The 16,095-nt window shown below is 34.4% G+C and overlaps 1 protein-coding gene and 3 long non-coding RNA genes across 4 annotated transcripts; 1 reads left to right on the top strand and 3 right to left on the bottom strand.

Moving 5' to 3' along the window:
- Window positions 1–2,025: 2,025 nt before the first annotated feature.
- On the bottom strand, window positions 2,026–2,764 carry LOC142606815 (uncharacterized). Its single transcript, XR_012839179.1, has 2 exons — window positions 2,633–2,764; window positions 2,026–2,332 (listed from the first exon to the last, which is right to left on the bottom strand). It is a non-coding gene; the product is annotated as an uncharacterized LOC142606815 (long non-coding RNA).
- Window positions 2,765–6,295: 3,531 nt separating this feature from the next.
- LOC142643531 (uncharacterized) lies at window positions 6,296–7,079 on the bottom strand. The gene is made up of 2 exons (XR_012845881.1): window positions 6,873–7,079; window positions 6,296–6,611 (listed from the first exon to the last, which is right to left on the bottom strand). It is a non-coding gene; the product is annotated as an uncharacterized LOC142643531 (long non-coding RNA).
- A 2,974-nt stretch (window positions 7,080–10,053) lies between these two features.
- On the bottom strand, window positions 10,054–11,095 carry LOC142622917 (uncharacterized). Its single transcript, XR_012841979.1, has 2 exons — window positions 11,025–11,095; window positions 10,054–10,386 (listed from the first exon to the last, which is right to left on the bottom strand). It is a non-coding gene; the product is annotated as an uncharacterized LOC142622917 (long non-coding RNA).
- Window positions 11,096–12,498: 1,403 nt separating this feature from the next.
- Window positions 12,499–13,959, top strand: LOC142623604 (uncharacterized). The gene is made up of 2 exons (XM_075797046.1): window positions 12,499–12,550; window positions 13,634–13,959. Exons 1-2 carry the CDS (start codon window positions 12,499–12,501, stop codon window positions 13,957–13,959), a joined length of 378 nt encoding a protein of 125 aa, XP_075653161.1.
- The last annotated feature ends 2,136 nt before the right edge of the window (window positions 13,960–16,095 follow it).

The following is a 16,095-nucleotide window of genomic DNA, read 5'->3' as shown; positions in this document are numbered from 1 at the left end:
GCCGTATGACTCGTTTTTAATGAAAACTTTGTTGAAACTCTAAAAAAAGGCCTAAAACGCTGGACATGGACATAGGATCCAAACGCAGGCTGATGTCCACTTTGTTATTAGTATGGATGCTGAATAAATTTCGGTGCGAATTCCCTGAAGTTATAATCTAGTGGGAAAAACAAACTACCCTTTAACTTTTGATAATTTGAAACTGACCTTCTGAGATTCCAATTCGTCCTTATCTCTAAAGGTTCTATAATTCGTGAAAATTGCAATTTGTTATTTGTCTAATGTCTCGCTTCTGATACTTGTACTATATGGAAAGTGAATATTTCTTATCTCACTTCTAGCGTTTGCTCGTGTTCCAACTTTGTTTGGGAAAATGGATTTTTGTGACTTGTGGAGGATCAGGTTAGGACCGAATGGATTTTTGATTAGGAGAGGCCAATTCCTATGCATATAAATTTCTTTCTGTCTTGAGAAGTACATCTCTAGGATTGCACAAGCAGGATCAGTATGCCTTTTGCTCTCCTTTTCCTCTTCCTTCAATTAATTTTGTTGATCTGCTTGGTTGAGGGTGCTTTAATTTTTATTTTTTTATGAGTTGAATGATATGGTTTGGGTCTAGGTAGGCTACAGTGATGATTTTTAGAGGTTTAGGGTAGAAAAACAGGTTGATTTGATCAAATTGATTCAAGTTTTGGCTTCAATATGCCCTTGGTATTCTTCTGAGGCTAAAGAATGCATACGCAGCCATCAAGATGAGTACATATCCGTCCCTTGCAAGCTTGCATATATACCAGGCATTGAGCCTACTTAATTATGCATAACCAAACCATCTGTTTGCAGCCTTGCTAGTAAGGCAGCGTTTGGTTGCACCAAAATTTGGTGTTGTCTTTGATAAACTAATATTTTCTCATGACAAAGGTTGCAAGGTTCCTACTAATTCCACGAGCAAGAAGTATAAAAGGAAAACCATCAAAGCAAAAATAAGAACTATGGGAAAGTACAAAAGCATCCCCTGGACACTGATGCTGCTTGTGCAAACGTTGGGTCCCCCTGGCCTCACCATGGTATAAGGTAAACACTGATGCTGCCATTTTCTCTGCGACAAACTCCTTAGGAATTGGTGTTGTGATCCGTGAAAAGCACCTGCCACTGCCCCTTGGCCCTATTGAAGTTGAAGCAAAACCAAGAAAAATTCTGGTGCCACACATATTTGCACAACTTTGCCCACAGCTCGCCCATGTGGCGAGTTGTGTTTGGTGGGGGGGTGTGGCACCATTGCCTCTCCACCAACCACAACTCACCACATGGGCGAGTTGTAGGCAAAGTTGTAAAATTATGTGTGGCACCAGAATTACTCCAAAACCAATGGATGAAGCCATACTTTTTGCTTGGGATATTGGGATCCGAGATGCTATCTTCGAAGGTGATTCATGCATTGTCTCTCATGCTCTCTTGGGTTCGGCCTCCCTGGTCTCTATTGCCGTTATCCTGGTCTATTTTGCAGGAGTTCAGATCATTTCAGGTTCTACATGTGCAGCGCCAAGGAAACAAATCAGCTCATATTTTGGCAAAACATGTTAAAGAAATTGATTCTTTTGTAACTTGGATAGGAAAAAATTCATCCATTATTAAATCCCTGGTGGTTCAAGATGCTATATATTTCTTTTCATCTAAATAAAGTTTCCGTTTTTCCCATAAAAAAAAAACATCCCCTGAACATGAGATTCCGTTCATTGGAATTTGGACACATCAAACTCCGAATGAGCCACGGGCAACCAATTAGTTAACTGGTTGTTCTATAATATATGGATATGCTCACGGTTCCTCTACTAGCTCGAATTTGCAATAAAGCTAAATGTAATCTCTATTGTGTTGTATTTTTGTTCTTGTGTCAACTGCAGTAGTTGCCTTGTTAGTTAGTCTGCTGGGTCTGTTTTCTGGCTTCTTTGTTTATTTAGAAGTAGTACATGCTCTTTGAAAACCCAAAAAGAAAAAGAAAAGGAAGAGGATAAATGCGCATATATATTAGACCATAGAGACAATAAGTCTCCCTTGTTTTATTTTTATTATTTATTTTTGTCACACATCAATCTCATTATTTGCAAGCATATTGGAGATTGTACAGAGCGTGTGAATTGTCCGTTCCATCAATTACAGTAAGTAGAAGTTCCATCGGGGAGGTAGAGGGTGCAGCCGGGAGCAAAACAGCAGTTGCAGGCCGGATCAAGCTTCTGATTCCCTGATGATGGGCAGGTCATATACGCATAGGCCAAGCAAATATCTGGGCAAGCTTTCACAGCATTTGTTGGATCAACTCCCAATAGAATTGTACCTAGATATATAGTTGACAATATTATATAGAAAATACTTTTTTAAAATACTACAGGAAATTTTTTTCTCTTATGGAGGTAAGCACGTTGCACCTAATGCATGCAGTTGCAAAGATAGATGCGAAAAATTTGAACATGCATATATGTGGTATTGTAATAGTAATGACAATCCTAAAATCATTCATAGAAACAACAAAATAATAAAATTATACAAAGAAAAGATGGACATAATTGAACTCATTAGAAGACAAACCAAATAATTATGATTTTGAGATTATCACAAGTGACAAATTGGATCATACCGCAAAAAAGAAGAACCATTATTCCAATTTTGTGACCCTCCATATTTTCCATAACATTTTTGAGGTTTAACATCTCATATTTATAGGAATTCTTAAAAGAATATATATATATATATATATATATATATATATATATTTATATAAAAAAGGAGAGAGAGAGAGAGAGAGAGAGAGAGAGAGAGAGAGAGAGAGAGAGAGAAGAAATTGGTATATGCAACTCGTATTTGAAATTGTCTCAAGTGAATGTCATACAAGCTAATCAGATGGCTTAGGTAACCTTTATTCAAAGTTAACATTATCTACAATCATGAATCATCTTAGACTAGTGTGAAAGCATTGTAACTGTGAAGTGGGCAATATCATTCTCTCAGAAGCAAACAGATATTATTGGTTTTATTTCTTCAACGTTATTTTCTTGACTTTGATGAAGTTGGTGGGCATGGTTTCGCTCACAACTAGGACTTAGCTTCGAGTAGTATTTGTACTCTTCCATTGCCGTGTAGGACAAGTACTAATTGGCCTTGTATCACACTTAAATATTTTATTATCCACACCTAAATTCTAGCATACACATAACTTTGGTCAATTGTACACAGATTTAGGGAATTAAGAACTCATATGGTGGGCTAGTTGTGGTGAGAGAGAAGTTTTGGGTGTATTTGGGGTTTCAGTTTTATGAGAGTGCCTTTATACCACATATGTACTTCCCCATTTTCATAGTGAAACATTTTCCTTGATGTCCCATAGGCCAAGCTTGAACCACATAAATTTGTGTTATTTTATGATTATTTCATTTATTTTTCTATTTATATTTTGTATAAACCCATTGTTTTCTAGCCACACTCAAAATAAACAGGCAAGAATAAATCGGTATCAAAACTTGCCTTATCTTAAAAAACTGGTTAGGAACCCCACATTTGGTTGTTGGTAGTTTTTGTGCTTCCATATTGTAATTTTTATTTCATTTCATTGTAATCCATGTCATTAGTTAGTTACAAGTGGTGGAATTTCGATAGAGTTAGTTAGATTCCTAAACACATGTAACTCATTAATCACATGGATTAACTGGTGAGTACATATACTTAATTAGTAAGCCAATAGGGTTAAGTCATGTTTGGCCAATAAGATGAAATCGAGAGTTCTATAAATAGTTGCATGTAACCATCATTAGCATATCTTGAAGAATAAACCAATTACTTTCTTTCTTAATATTTCTCTATGGAGGAAGATGACATTGAATGAAGTAAATTCACATACAATTTTCATCCATTTCCATACACTTCCCACCCATCCCCCTTAGGAACCATTGCATGTAACCATCATTAGCGTGTCTTGAAGAATAAATCAATTACTTTCTTTCTTAATATTTCTCTATGGAGGAAGATGGCATTGAATGAAGTCAATTCACATACAATTTCCATACACTTCCCACCCATCCCCCTTAGGAACCACTGAGTTCCTAACATATAAGGCTCATAATACCAATGATATAGCTAGTGCTTAGAGGATGATACTGAAGGTAGTGATTGCATGTTGTAATAATATCTATTGGTTTGTTTAATGATACTTAGGTTTTTGATTCAGCACCTGCTCGGATATAAGACTCCAATTGAGATTGGTTTGCCACATATTAGTCAATTAATGGTGGTGAAGTACTAATTATTAGAAATAATATAACCTAGCTATAAGGTTATAGTGTTAGGAACTGTGCGAATTAATATGCATGATATAGTATCCATTTGGTAAAGATTATTTTTGCCAAATTATTTTACTATTCAATTTATTTTTGCTATTATTCATGGATCCCACTATATTTTTTAGTATTATTCCTGAGTCTCACTGTACTATATCAGCTAATTTTTACCTTTATCTATAGTATTTTCAGCTAAAAGTTTTTAGTTTACTTTTAGAATTTTGAACGATATTTTTCACATGCTAGATTTAATGGGAAAAAATTTTCTATTTGGGTTCATTTGATTCTTAGATCTAAGTACACCATTGAAGGAGGAGTATCAAGAATTTCTAAGGGCCGGGTGCCTTGGTCTTCATTAATGGAAATAATTGGGTGGGCTCTATTTCTCAGGGAAGCAAAAGTTTTGGCAGTGTAGCAACATCTTCATCTACATATGCATATACAAGCAACACTTTTTTGTGGCATATGTGGTTAGGCATATGAGTGAGTCTGGCATGTCAATACCAAGCAAGTACGGTTTGTTGAATTGTAAAAAAAATTGGGAAGTTGGAATTTTGGGAACTCATTTCACGTCCATTCCCTGATTTCCTACCCAAAGTGGCATACAGTTCTTTCATTTTATTGTGTCGGTAAGAAAGTGGCCTACTCCACTTAGGGACAAATACCCTAAATTGTGTGACGTGGCTACGAAGAAAGAGACCTCAACAACTGCCAATATGAGTTAATCTTACTCCATGAGTTGTAACTTATAACCCTAGTTAGCAATTACAATTTACAAGTCGTTTCCTTCCACTTAGCACGACAGCAAAATTCATGGAAACAGTTTTCCATCAGTAATCACCTTTAAAAAAATGAAAATTCAAGACATAAGGCGCGCGCATAACCAATTTTCCTAGAAAATAGTTCTCTTGCCTTTGCAATGAAAACTTGTTTTCTAACTTAAGCATCCGAGCAATGATCATGGCTAACAAAATATATACCAGTGTCATTTAGCTGACTCTTTTTGTAGCCATTCATTCTCTGAATTAATTTTACAACAAAATCAGTGCCGGCTCAATGGTATAAGCCACTGATGCAGCTGCCTAAGACCCAAAGTAAAAAAAAGGCCCCTAAATTTTAACAAATAGTATTAATTAAGCCAAAATATCAACAAATAAATAAAATAAAATTTTCTTATCAAATAAAAAAAAAATAAAAAAGAGAAAGAAATGCTATGTTCATAATATTTTTCACAATATTTTTACAAATAAATCTTAAATAGCAAATTGTTAAAGGCTATTATTGACAGCAAAAAAAAATAATTTTAGCAGTAGGTTCAAATAGAAAAACAAGAAATAACTTAACGCCTAAAATTTGTTATGAAAAACGTTTTGAATGTAGCACTTCTAAAAGAAAAAAGAAAAGAAAGAAAGTAATCCACAAAAATATTCATAACATTTTTCACAATAATCAAATTAGCAAACTTTTACTAGTTTTCAACTAGATTCATCACTAACATCATTTTTTTACTCACTACTATCAATTTGCCACATCAACAAATATAAAAAGTTTTGTCAAAAAGTTTTCTATTTATAAACTTTAAAAAAAAAAAAAATCTACATGCCTCATATTAATTAATAGTAATTTTACATATGAAACAAGATAATCAATTTTTGCCTTAAGCCCTCAAATGCTTCAAGCCTCCCCTGAACAAAACTGATTCATCAATGAAACAAACAAGCCATCTCATGAGCATGCGAATCCAATTTTGAGGGTATGTTGTTTAATAGAATTCTTTCTATGACAGTGAAGAGTTCTATTAACTCTAAATTGCAATAATGAAGCTAAATATGGAACATCTGTTTTGTGCTGTATTTTTGTTAATTCTTGTGTCGGACTTTAGTTTCCTTGTTGCTTAGTCTGTACTGTGCTGATCTTTTACTTTTGGTTGGCAATAATACACGCTCAAAGACCCAAAATAATAATAATAATTACATAAGAGAATATAGAGACAATAAAGACTCTAATGTTTTATTATTATTATAATGTATTATTGTTGCAAATCCAATCTCATTATTTGCAAACATACATATTTAAGAAAGAGCATGCAAATTAATGGCGAGTTCCATCAATCGCAATAAGTTGAAGTTCCATCGGCGAGGTAGAGGGTGCAGCCTTGAGCTAAACAGCAGTTGCAGGCCGGATCAAGCTTCTGGCTACCTGATGATGGGCAAGTCATATAGGCGTAGTCCAAGCAATATTGTGGGCATGCATTTGTTGGATTAACTGATCCCAATAGAATTGCACCTGGTTGCCAACATTAACAACGCCATACATTTTTAGATGACTTTGAATATGCATTTTGTGTTCAGTAATGTAATATTAGTGACAATATATATTTAAAATTACATATTAATTCATAGAAACAACAAAATAATAAAAGTATACCAAGAAAAGATGGAAATGTCCATCTTTTATTCGTATACTAATCACTTATTCAGAATCAGATGCCAAACCCATAAATATGATTTTCGATATTTTAAAAAGTGACGAGTTGTATGATCATACCGCATAGAAGAATAACCATAATTCCAATTTTTTGTCCTCCCATATTTTCCCTAAGAGTTTTGAAGGGTTAACATCGCATATTTATATTGCACCGATAGAGAAAGAGAGACGCTAACAGATAACTTAGCCTTTATTCAAAGTCAACATTATCTGCAATAATCTGTTTCTAGCTAGTGTGATTCACACTGTGTATAACTTTGAATTGGGCAAATATGGTGCATATTGCAGGTCATCTGAGATATCAATCCCTCAAAAGATTGTTGCTTTTATTTCATCAACGCTACTTGCTTGACTTTGATGAAGTTGGCGGCTTTGAGTAGTATTTGTACTCTGCCGTGTGGGACAGGTTCACCAATCTGGCTGATATCACATTTATGAAAACATGTGCGTAGCTTAGGATCAATTCAAAGATTGTTTTATATTATCAACAATATTAATTATCATGCGTGTTTACTTAGAGCAAGTCTTGCTACTAGAGAAATTTGTAAAAATTCACCCCCTAATTAACAACCCTTACAGAAAGATGTGAAACTTAGAGAGCTGATGAGTAAATTATTTACACGAACGGTGATTAATTTTCTGTGGTAGGTTGTGGTGTTTGGTGGTGGCGCTGGATTTGGTGGTTATTCTGGCGCCCTGAGTTGTTGTAATGGTAGGGGAAGAGAAGTAGTTTGATAAAAGAGAGAGAAAAAAAGAATAAAAAAATCGTTTAAACGTGAACAATAACCGCGTATATTTACACGGTTACTGTTCATTTGCACAGCTCGGTGTATATTTTGCACAATTTTACATTTAGGCAATACTCATTTTGGTACGGTTCAATTTTTTATCATCTCCTGCTCACAAATAGTAGGCACGAGATGACCATGAATTTTGTCATGCTTACTCTCAAAATCTGTTCATACGAGTAAATAAGTTATTGTTAAAATTATAATTAAGTGATTAAATTCACTATTAATATGGTTAAGTAGGAGTTTAGACTCATACCTTATGTGAGGAGGAGTGCTAGAATTATGGTTAAGTGATTGAATTCATTATTTCCTAATAGCTCAACCTTTTGAGAAAATTGGTAATTTATTATGGTATGAGAGTAAAAGATTGCATATAAATGAGTTGGTAGACTTATTGTTTAATACAAATGTGAAGTAGACCTTCATTTGTTCCAAAGCTACCATGTGACTATATTTTTTCATTGCACTATTTTGTTTTAGTAAAATGTGGATTGATTGGTTGCCTTGCGCTTTGACCAAATGCATTATTTTATCCACCATAAGCATTTGCATCATCTTATGCAAAAATTTATTTCTGTTTTAATATAAAAACATGCATTTTTTATTTTACATAACCACTTTTCAAACACATCTACATCAAATTATTTATTTTCTACTACATTTTAATAAAATATTATTTTTATCAGTTTTTTTTTCTCTCCCTCTCTCTCCATTGTGCATAGGAGTAAAGAAAGTATTAAAAAATAGATTTACATGTGAATAGTAATTGTATATATTTATATAATTACTGTAGCAATAATGTAAATTTACATAATTTTAACTTGACCGATGTGAGTAATGGTATAGATTTACATAAGTCATCAAGAGATAATAATGGGTTTTGTGATTTGTACCCTAAATACACCAATTGACATAAAGTTTCTTCTAAAGCCCATTTTGTATATATATGGGCCTTTATTGAAAATTTATCGCTCCTTGATAGGTGATAGAAATAATATGAGTGATTAGTCTTGATTCAGTGAGAAAGAAATATGAGCTACAGCCCAATCTGTATCATAAGAGAGGGGTACCGCTTATTGACTCACCATGTGATGTTGGAAATGTCATGGTCCTTGAGTACAGTTCATGAAGTAGCAAGATTTAGATATTGAAATCATTTCATGAAGTAATAAGATTTGGGTTTTAAGCTTATTTTCTATAGTAACACGACTCTGGCTATGAGCCCATCCATCCAGTGAGGAAAAGTATTAGGCCGTGAGTCCAATTTATGATATAGAGAAAATAGAAACCATAGGCCCAATCCTTGAAGTAGAAAAATACTGTTTCCTTTAAGTCCATTACGCGATGTAGAGAAAATGTTGGATGTCTTGAGTCCGTCCCGTGAAGTGAATATTTTTATGGGCCATGAACCCAATCCAAAAATATTTGGATTCTCGACAAGGAACACAAACCCGAGTAGTTGAATAAAATTTGGGCCTCTTATGACTTTAGAGAAAGTTAATCAAAGACCCATTACTTTGTGCTTGTGAAATAATAACGTTGACTTGAAATAATAAGACCTAGTACTTGGCGAATTCCAATTGCTATACAATTGTGAAAATATTCTTACACGCTTGTTAGTGTATACTTTGTATATAAAATGTCCATAATTTCACAAGCGTTATTTGTATCATATCATATAGTATACTAGATAATAAAAGTTTGGTTTAAAAGCAGTAACATCTCCAATATAATTTTTTAGAAAGGTTAATAAAAAACATAAATTATACAAAATTTAAAACAAAAGAGAACTTAAATATATCGACATCATAAAAATAAAATTAAAAAATAAAACTAGAAACTAAAACTAAAATATATAAATTTTTACGATTGCTTTCTACGATATTTTATATTTTAAAATCATTACATAATATCTTCATTATCAATCCTGCGAGTTATATTTCTTTCAATGTACCAGCCAAACGATTATTCATCTATTGATATCTTATTTAATTGATTTATTTCAAATTTACTAAGATTTAAATGAGTTTTTTCTAAAGTTTATGATTAAGAAATTTCTACTTTTGTTGTTGGGCTTATTAATTTTTTTTCTTCTAAATTTTAGCTTTATTCAAAATCAAAACCCATATATTTTGTTGCAAGTTTCTTCTAGGCTCTCAAGTATATTCCAAGTTGGCTAAGAAGTTATTCCTCGGTATATAATGTATTTAAAGCAGCAATTTTCGTCAAACTTCTTAGTTTTATTCATTTGCTAGACTCATTACCAATGAGTATTCTTCTACAATATAAAATGACGAAAAGAAATCTAACAAGTTTCATATTTCATATTCTAGTTTCTAACAGTTGTCATCATTCACATTAGTAGAATTCTAATGGAGATTAACAACGTTGAGCTAGAGTTCAGTTAAAGTGTAACGATTAGTGAAGACAGACAAGTGCACATAATGACGTAGAGAAAATGAAGAAGTCTCTACATTTTTAATTTATTTAACATTCTTGAGCCATAGTACTGACTACTTTTTATTGCAAATCAAACACGCACTCCCTCCAAACATGTAAATATAAAAGATCGCCATGTCCATCACATCAAGTTCCAGTACAAATTGCAGTTCCATCGGCATGGTAAACGGTGCAGCCCTTTGGAGCCAAGCAGCAATTGCAGGGCGGATTAAGTTGCTTATTTCCTGAAGATGGGCAGGTCATGTATCCTGCATCTTGTGTGCAATATAGTGGGCATACTTTTGCGCTCGCAATTTCTGGATTGAAGACCAGTAGGATTGCACCTACTCAATGATAAAGAATGCAACATATGAGATTGAGAATTATTTATTTGTTAAATATGTTAAATTACCGATTGTAATGCTATAGCTAGATACAAATTATTTTACAACATTTTTTTTGTAGAAACCTTTTACTACATATTGATGTGGATAATTCTTACTATTTTTAATGTGAATCCACCAATAATATCATATTTTTGTTTACCAATAATTATTTGGATATGTTAAAACTACATCAGCAGTTTGAAAAAATGTTGTAAAATAGTTTATGTTTGTAGCATGACTCAAAGTTTAAACTATTAAGCAACGGTGGATTTAATTATTTAACTATATAATTTGGACAAAATGAATTCAAATGTGCTGTTCATTTTAGTTATGGCGATATTGATTTTTGTAAAGCATATTTTTGTTACCACCATCGAACTTTTGCCGGGTAAAAGTTCCCAAGTTAGTGCTAGTGCTACACAGTTTTTTTAATTTTTTTGCATGTAAGAATTTGCACCTATAGGAGAGTATATGGACATTAGATTTTCAAATAGAGAAATATAATAATATGGGGAAAAAAGAAAAAGCACAAGCTAAACAAACAGAAAGAGAGCATAAATCAAGATGACAGCAATTTTTGAGGAGTAGGAGCTTACTACTCAAAAGGAGAAGATATATTACACCAACTTTGTTGCCAGCCATATTCCCTCCTATACCAATTTTGAGGTGTTAACGTTGCATATTTATAGTAAAGAGTAATGCTGTTCTTAAAACAAAATTTTAGAGGAAAAAAAATTGACTTTTCAACACCTATCCATTCTCACGTCAGCTACGAGATCATTATATAGTAATCAACAAAGTCAACATATATAGCAAGAGGCTAGGGACTTCAAAACTAATAAATTGTGACTTCATCAACAAGAGAAGATGTGAATACGGCTCTGGCGTAGAATAGGCAGGTCTTACTGGAGGAATTATATACAGTCAAGATTCCTAAATGGACCTTAGAAGTCAATAATGGCGGAATTATTTTACAATGTATTCATAACTTCCTCATATGATAATTTCAATCTTAAGCATATCTCCCTCTTAATTGAGATTGGATTGAGCTAGGATTTTTTTTTTTTGGCTTGCAACTGAGGTAAAGGGGTTAGAATCCAGCTTTTCTAATTAATAAGCAAAGGGTCATACTCATACCACTAAGTCACAAGTTTTTTGACAAATTGCATTGAGCTAATTGATAATACCTGTAATTTAGACTATTTAAATGAATAACAATAATTTTCAAACACCTGATTTATATATATTGGAATGCTAATCCTATCTCTTTTTTAGAGTGATGAGAAGTTAAAAATTAAAAAGTGATTATTACCGCGCATCCTTGGTGTGATAGATGCTCCACAAGTATAAGTGCTTGTGGAGTATGGGAGGCAAGGACTAAAGTTCAATTGTTCAAGTCTTCAAAAGGGAGTTTCACACACATATATACTTAGATTATACTATAATATAATTTCTATCTTGTATAAAAAATTAACAAGTGATCTATTTCTAGGGGTGTTATTAGTCAATTGCCTTTAACCAAACATCATCTTCTCCTATGAAAGGATGGAGGGTAAGTTATGTTATGCTTATTATGCATTCAATCCGGTATGGCGCGTAAGTCTTTTTCTTGATAGAGTGAGCCCATAATTTTTATTCCAAGGTGTTAATGATGTCAACGGTTGTATTATGCGTGCTAAACATCCCATGGTTTGAAATTTTGAATGATACAACTTTTTATTTTATTTTATGGGATTGAGTGATACAATTTTAATGATAACTACCCCATTTTAACAATTTCTTTTTAAAAAAATGGGTACGAAATGCTTATATCTAAACATTATTCTTGGTGAAAGTTGTAAAGTTGTTATTTGCAATTATTTTGTGTTGGGTTTAATTCCGTGCCAAATTTGATTGTAATTTTGTTCAATCATGTTTACCCTATATTTTATGTGGGATTTCATTGTATGGGTTGTGTGTGAGAGAGAGTGTGAAGACTCAAGCTTGCATTGAAGAAGGAGTGGTTTTTACGGGTATCTCGCGAGTAACCTTCTTACGAAATAAGCCACGTGAAGAGCACGTGACTGGAATATGAAGAGTCGTGACAATCTGGTGACAGTCGGTTTTCACGAGTATCTCACAGGTAAGGCCTTCCCGCGAGATACTCATGAAACATTCTGTTTTGCTATTTTGGTTTATCTGCTCCACCATGTCTTCACCCACACTATATATACCCACATTACCCATATATTGTAAGGAGTGCTTTTCAGAGAGAAACCCCTAGCAAACACACTTGAGAGTTAGAGATTGTATACCCACAATCATTTACACAATCCTTTGTGGTTTTCCTCATACTTCTACCTCTCCATATCCATATCCTTGAGAGGTTGATAACCCAAACACTTACCACACCTAATCTGATTGTCAAGTGAAGTTTTGGTGCTGTCGGGAAGCATTAGAAGAAACCAAGTTTTGGCGGATGTAATTGGGTGCACTGCGGGATCCGGAAAGTTAAACAAGACACGGTTCCGAGAAGCCTTGTTGGAGTAGGAGCTTAGAAGGCTTAGGTGCACTGGGTAGATTAGGCTTGGAGGGTCTCTTACTATTTGTATATCCCAACTTATTGTCTAGTGGATTGATTTACCGCTTAGAGGGCGGCGGAGAGGTTTTTCGCCGAGTTCTTTAGTTTTCACTTCGACAACACATCGACGTGTTATCTTGTGTTTGCATTTCTCTTCCCTACTCTTTTAGCTTTTATTTTACTGCTATGATATGATGAATATGGCTTAGAGTACTTTTATTGCTTGTTCACTCGTATTTACTCTATTCCGCACTTAGTTTAAGTTAAAGTAAAATCAACCGAGCCGTAATATTTTAATTTGGGGTCTGAACAGCTCTTGTGTTTTTAACACAAATCCAAACTCTCATTTGGTATCAGAGCGGGTGCACTTGTTGTGGTTTCATTACTTAAGTGCGATCCTAGACCCTTTTTGTGATGAATCGACAATCGCTTAATGCTCCACCATACTTTGATAGGAGCAACAATACGTTTTGAAAAGTCCGTATGAGGGCATTCCTTTGTGCTATAGGTGAGCCTACGTGGGATTCTGTTTAGAATGGGTATGTTAGACCCAAGACAGCCAGGTCCAAATGGAATAGGCAGCTCTTGCTTTGGCAAATGCCAATAGTAAAGCAATTAATGCTATCTTTTGTGGTGTGTCTACAGATGAATTTCACAGGATATCTCATGTGAAGACCGCCAAGGAAGCGTGGATGATTCTTGAGACTACCTATGAAGGTACTAAGAAATTTAAGGGCACAAAGATCCAAATGCTTACCACCCGATTTGAAGAGCTCAAGATGAGTGACGATGAGTCATTTGATTCATTCTATGGGAATCTCAATGAAATCGTAATTGCTAAGCTCAATCTCGGAGAAAAGATTGAGGATGCTAAGGTGGTGAGAAAAATTTTGAGGTCTTTACCGGAAAGCTACTGTGCAAAGGTTACAGCTATAGAAGAAAGCAAAGATTTGGATGAGATCAAAATTTAAGAGCTCATTGGATCTCTTCAAACATATGAGCTTGGATTGCCTTCCCACATGCAAAGCAAATCACTTGCTCTCAAAACCATTAACGAGAGAGTGGATGACTCCTCCAAAGAAGATGATGTGGAGAAGAAGGTAGCATTCCTTGCAAAGAACTTTTGAAAATTTCTAAAGATGAAAAACAGTGGCAAGTCTTTTAGCAAAGGGAAGTTTTCATCTTCCAAAGGTGGTAGGAAGGAGTTCAAGAAGAAAGATGGGAAGGACTTTCAACCCCCTCAAGGAATCGTGTGCTACGAATGCAATGACCATGGACACCTCAAGAAGGAATGTCCTAACTATTTGAGAGGAAAGGGTAAGGTGTTTGCCACTACTCTTAGCGACTTCAAAAGCTCAAATTCATATATGGAAGGAAAGTGTGACAGTGACAGAAATTATAGGGCCTTCATGGCAATTACCTCTGTTGACTCTGAGGATGATTTGAGCAATTTGGTTGATGAACTTGGTGAGCATTCCGAGGGTGAGGAAGTTGAAGAATCGGAAGATGAAGATGTATGCCAAAATGAAGGTGAGAACAACCTTCAAGAAGCATATGATTCTTTGCTAGAAGATTGTGGCAAATGCGCCAAGGTTGCGAACCATACTGTGTGAAAAATAAAGAAGATTGAAGAAGAGCATAGGTGTACCCTTGTGCAACTTAAGGAAACAAAATGTGAAGTAGAGGGACTTAGGGAAGAGTTGGTTGAAGTTTATTCTAAGATCAAGTTTCTTGAACTTGAAATTATCTAAGCCAATGTCAAGGTTGAGCGTATCTCCACCAAGAAACTTGACAACGTATTGTCCTCATAAAAATCTTCATATCAGCTGAGAATGTTGAGAAACTTAAAGAAGTGGAGCCTAATACAGAGACCCCTGTTGCTGTAAAGAGAACCGTTGGTGCAAAACTGAAGGATAAAAGGAAATCATTACTCAAAAACCAAAGGGGGCCTTAAGTGAAGCATGTGTGTCAACATTGTGGCGTTCAAGGGCACACAAGGCCTAATTGCTTCAAGCTTCATGCATTCAAAAAGGCCGACTCTATGTGTGGTCAAGAAAGTTCAAAGAAAAGACTAAAGGGAGCATAACCTAAGGGAGAAAATAAGGGACATCTCATTGGAGACGTTATGGAAATGTTGAAGAATATCTCTCTATGCCTTGCTAGCTTCATTCCGAGGTTGGAAAGTTATGTTGGTCGTACCCTTCCATCTAAGGGTCTCACCCAAAAAACTTGTAAAGTGTGGGTGAAGAAGGATACTCATGCATGATCACTCTCTATGTCCATGCATTAATTCTTCCAATGTATAGGGTCATAGGTTCATGCATCGTGACATACATAATCATCTTGTGTCATTGCTTCCAGTTTATAGCATGTTTCTTTTACAAGTTTTTTTTTTTGTACTTGTTTTTATTGATCTTACTTTACTTGTGTTGTTTTAGTGTGTTGAAAAATTCAAAAACCCATAAAAAATTGAAAAATCTCCAAAAAGTTTGATTGCTTGTGTTGTGTTTATCACATGTGAGTTTGGCCAAGCACCTTCGTACTAATGGCATAGTGCATTTATGAGCTTAGCTTGTTTTGTATGCATATCTATCTTTGTGGAAAAAATCTTGAAATCTATGTGTGATTGTTGTAAATTGATCTTCAAGCTTATCATGAATGATGAGTCAATAGTCTTGTTAGTCTTCATACATAAACTTGTGCTTATATATCTTCCCACGTTTTTATCTTTTTGCTCTATAGTTCAACAAATGTAAAATCTTTAAAAGAGATAATGAGTTGCAAAAGCCGTCGCAAATACTAGTATTTGACTAGAAAAAAGGGAAAACGACTTGTATTGAAATATATGGTGTCTCAAAAAGCCAAAAGCTTACTCAAAAAATTGAAATATCAAAAATTTCAGTTAGCGATCTCAAAATGAGATGTAATGTTTTTATACAATCAAATGTTATAAGTTGTAAGAGGCTAAAAAGCAAAGCTTCAAAGTTTTATGATCATTTTCTTGTGGGAGGTCATATATGCTTATTCTTGTAATTGAGATAAACCACTTGACTTAGTACTAGTTGCGTATGACTTGATTGAATTGATCATTGAAACTTTACTCTAGA

This window comes from Castanea sativa, chromosome 1, assembly GCF_040712315.1.
Source record: "Castanea sativa cultivar Marrone di Chiusa Pesio chromosome 1, ASM4071231v1".
Taxonomy (NCBI): Eukaryota; Viridiplantae; Streptophyta; class Magnoliopsida; order Fagales; family Fagaceae; genus Castanea; species Castanea sativa.
This window is presented reverse-complemented; position numbering and strand designations above follow the sequence as displayed.

What these genes read in the sequence shown, in the direction of transcription:
- LOC142623604 (XM_075797046.1), top strand. Translation starts at nt 12,499, where the DNA reads ATGAAGAGTCGTGACAATCTGGTGACAGTCGGTTTTCACGAGTATCTC. An exon ending in TTTTCACGAGTATCTCACAG is followed by an intron (nt 12,551 to 13,633) that starts GTAAGGCCTTCC and finishes GTGTGTCTACAG; the next exon opens with ATGAATTTCACAGGATATCT.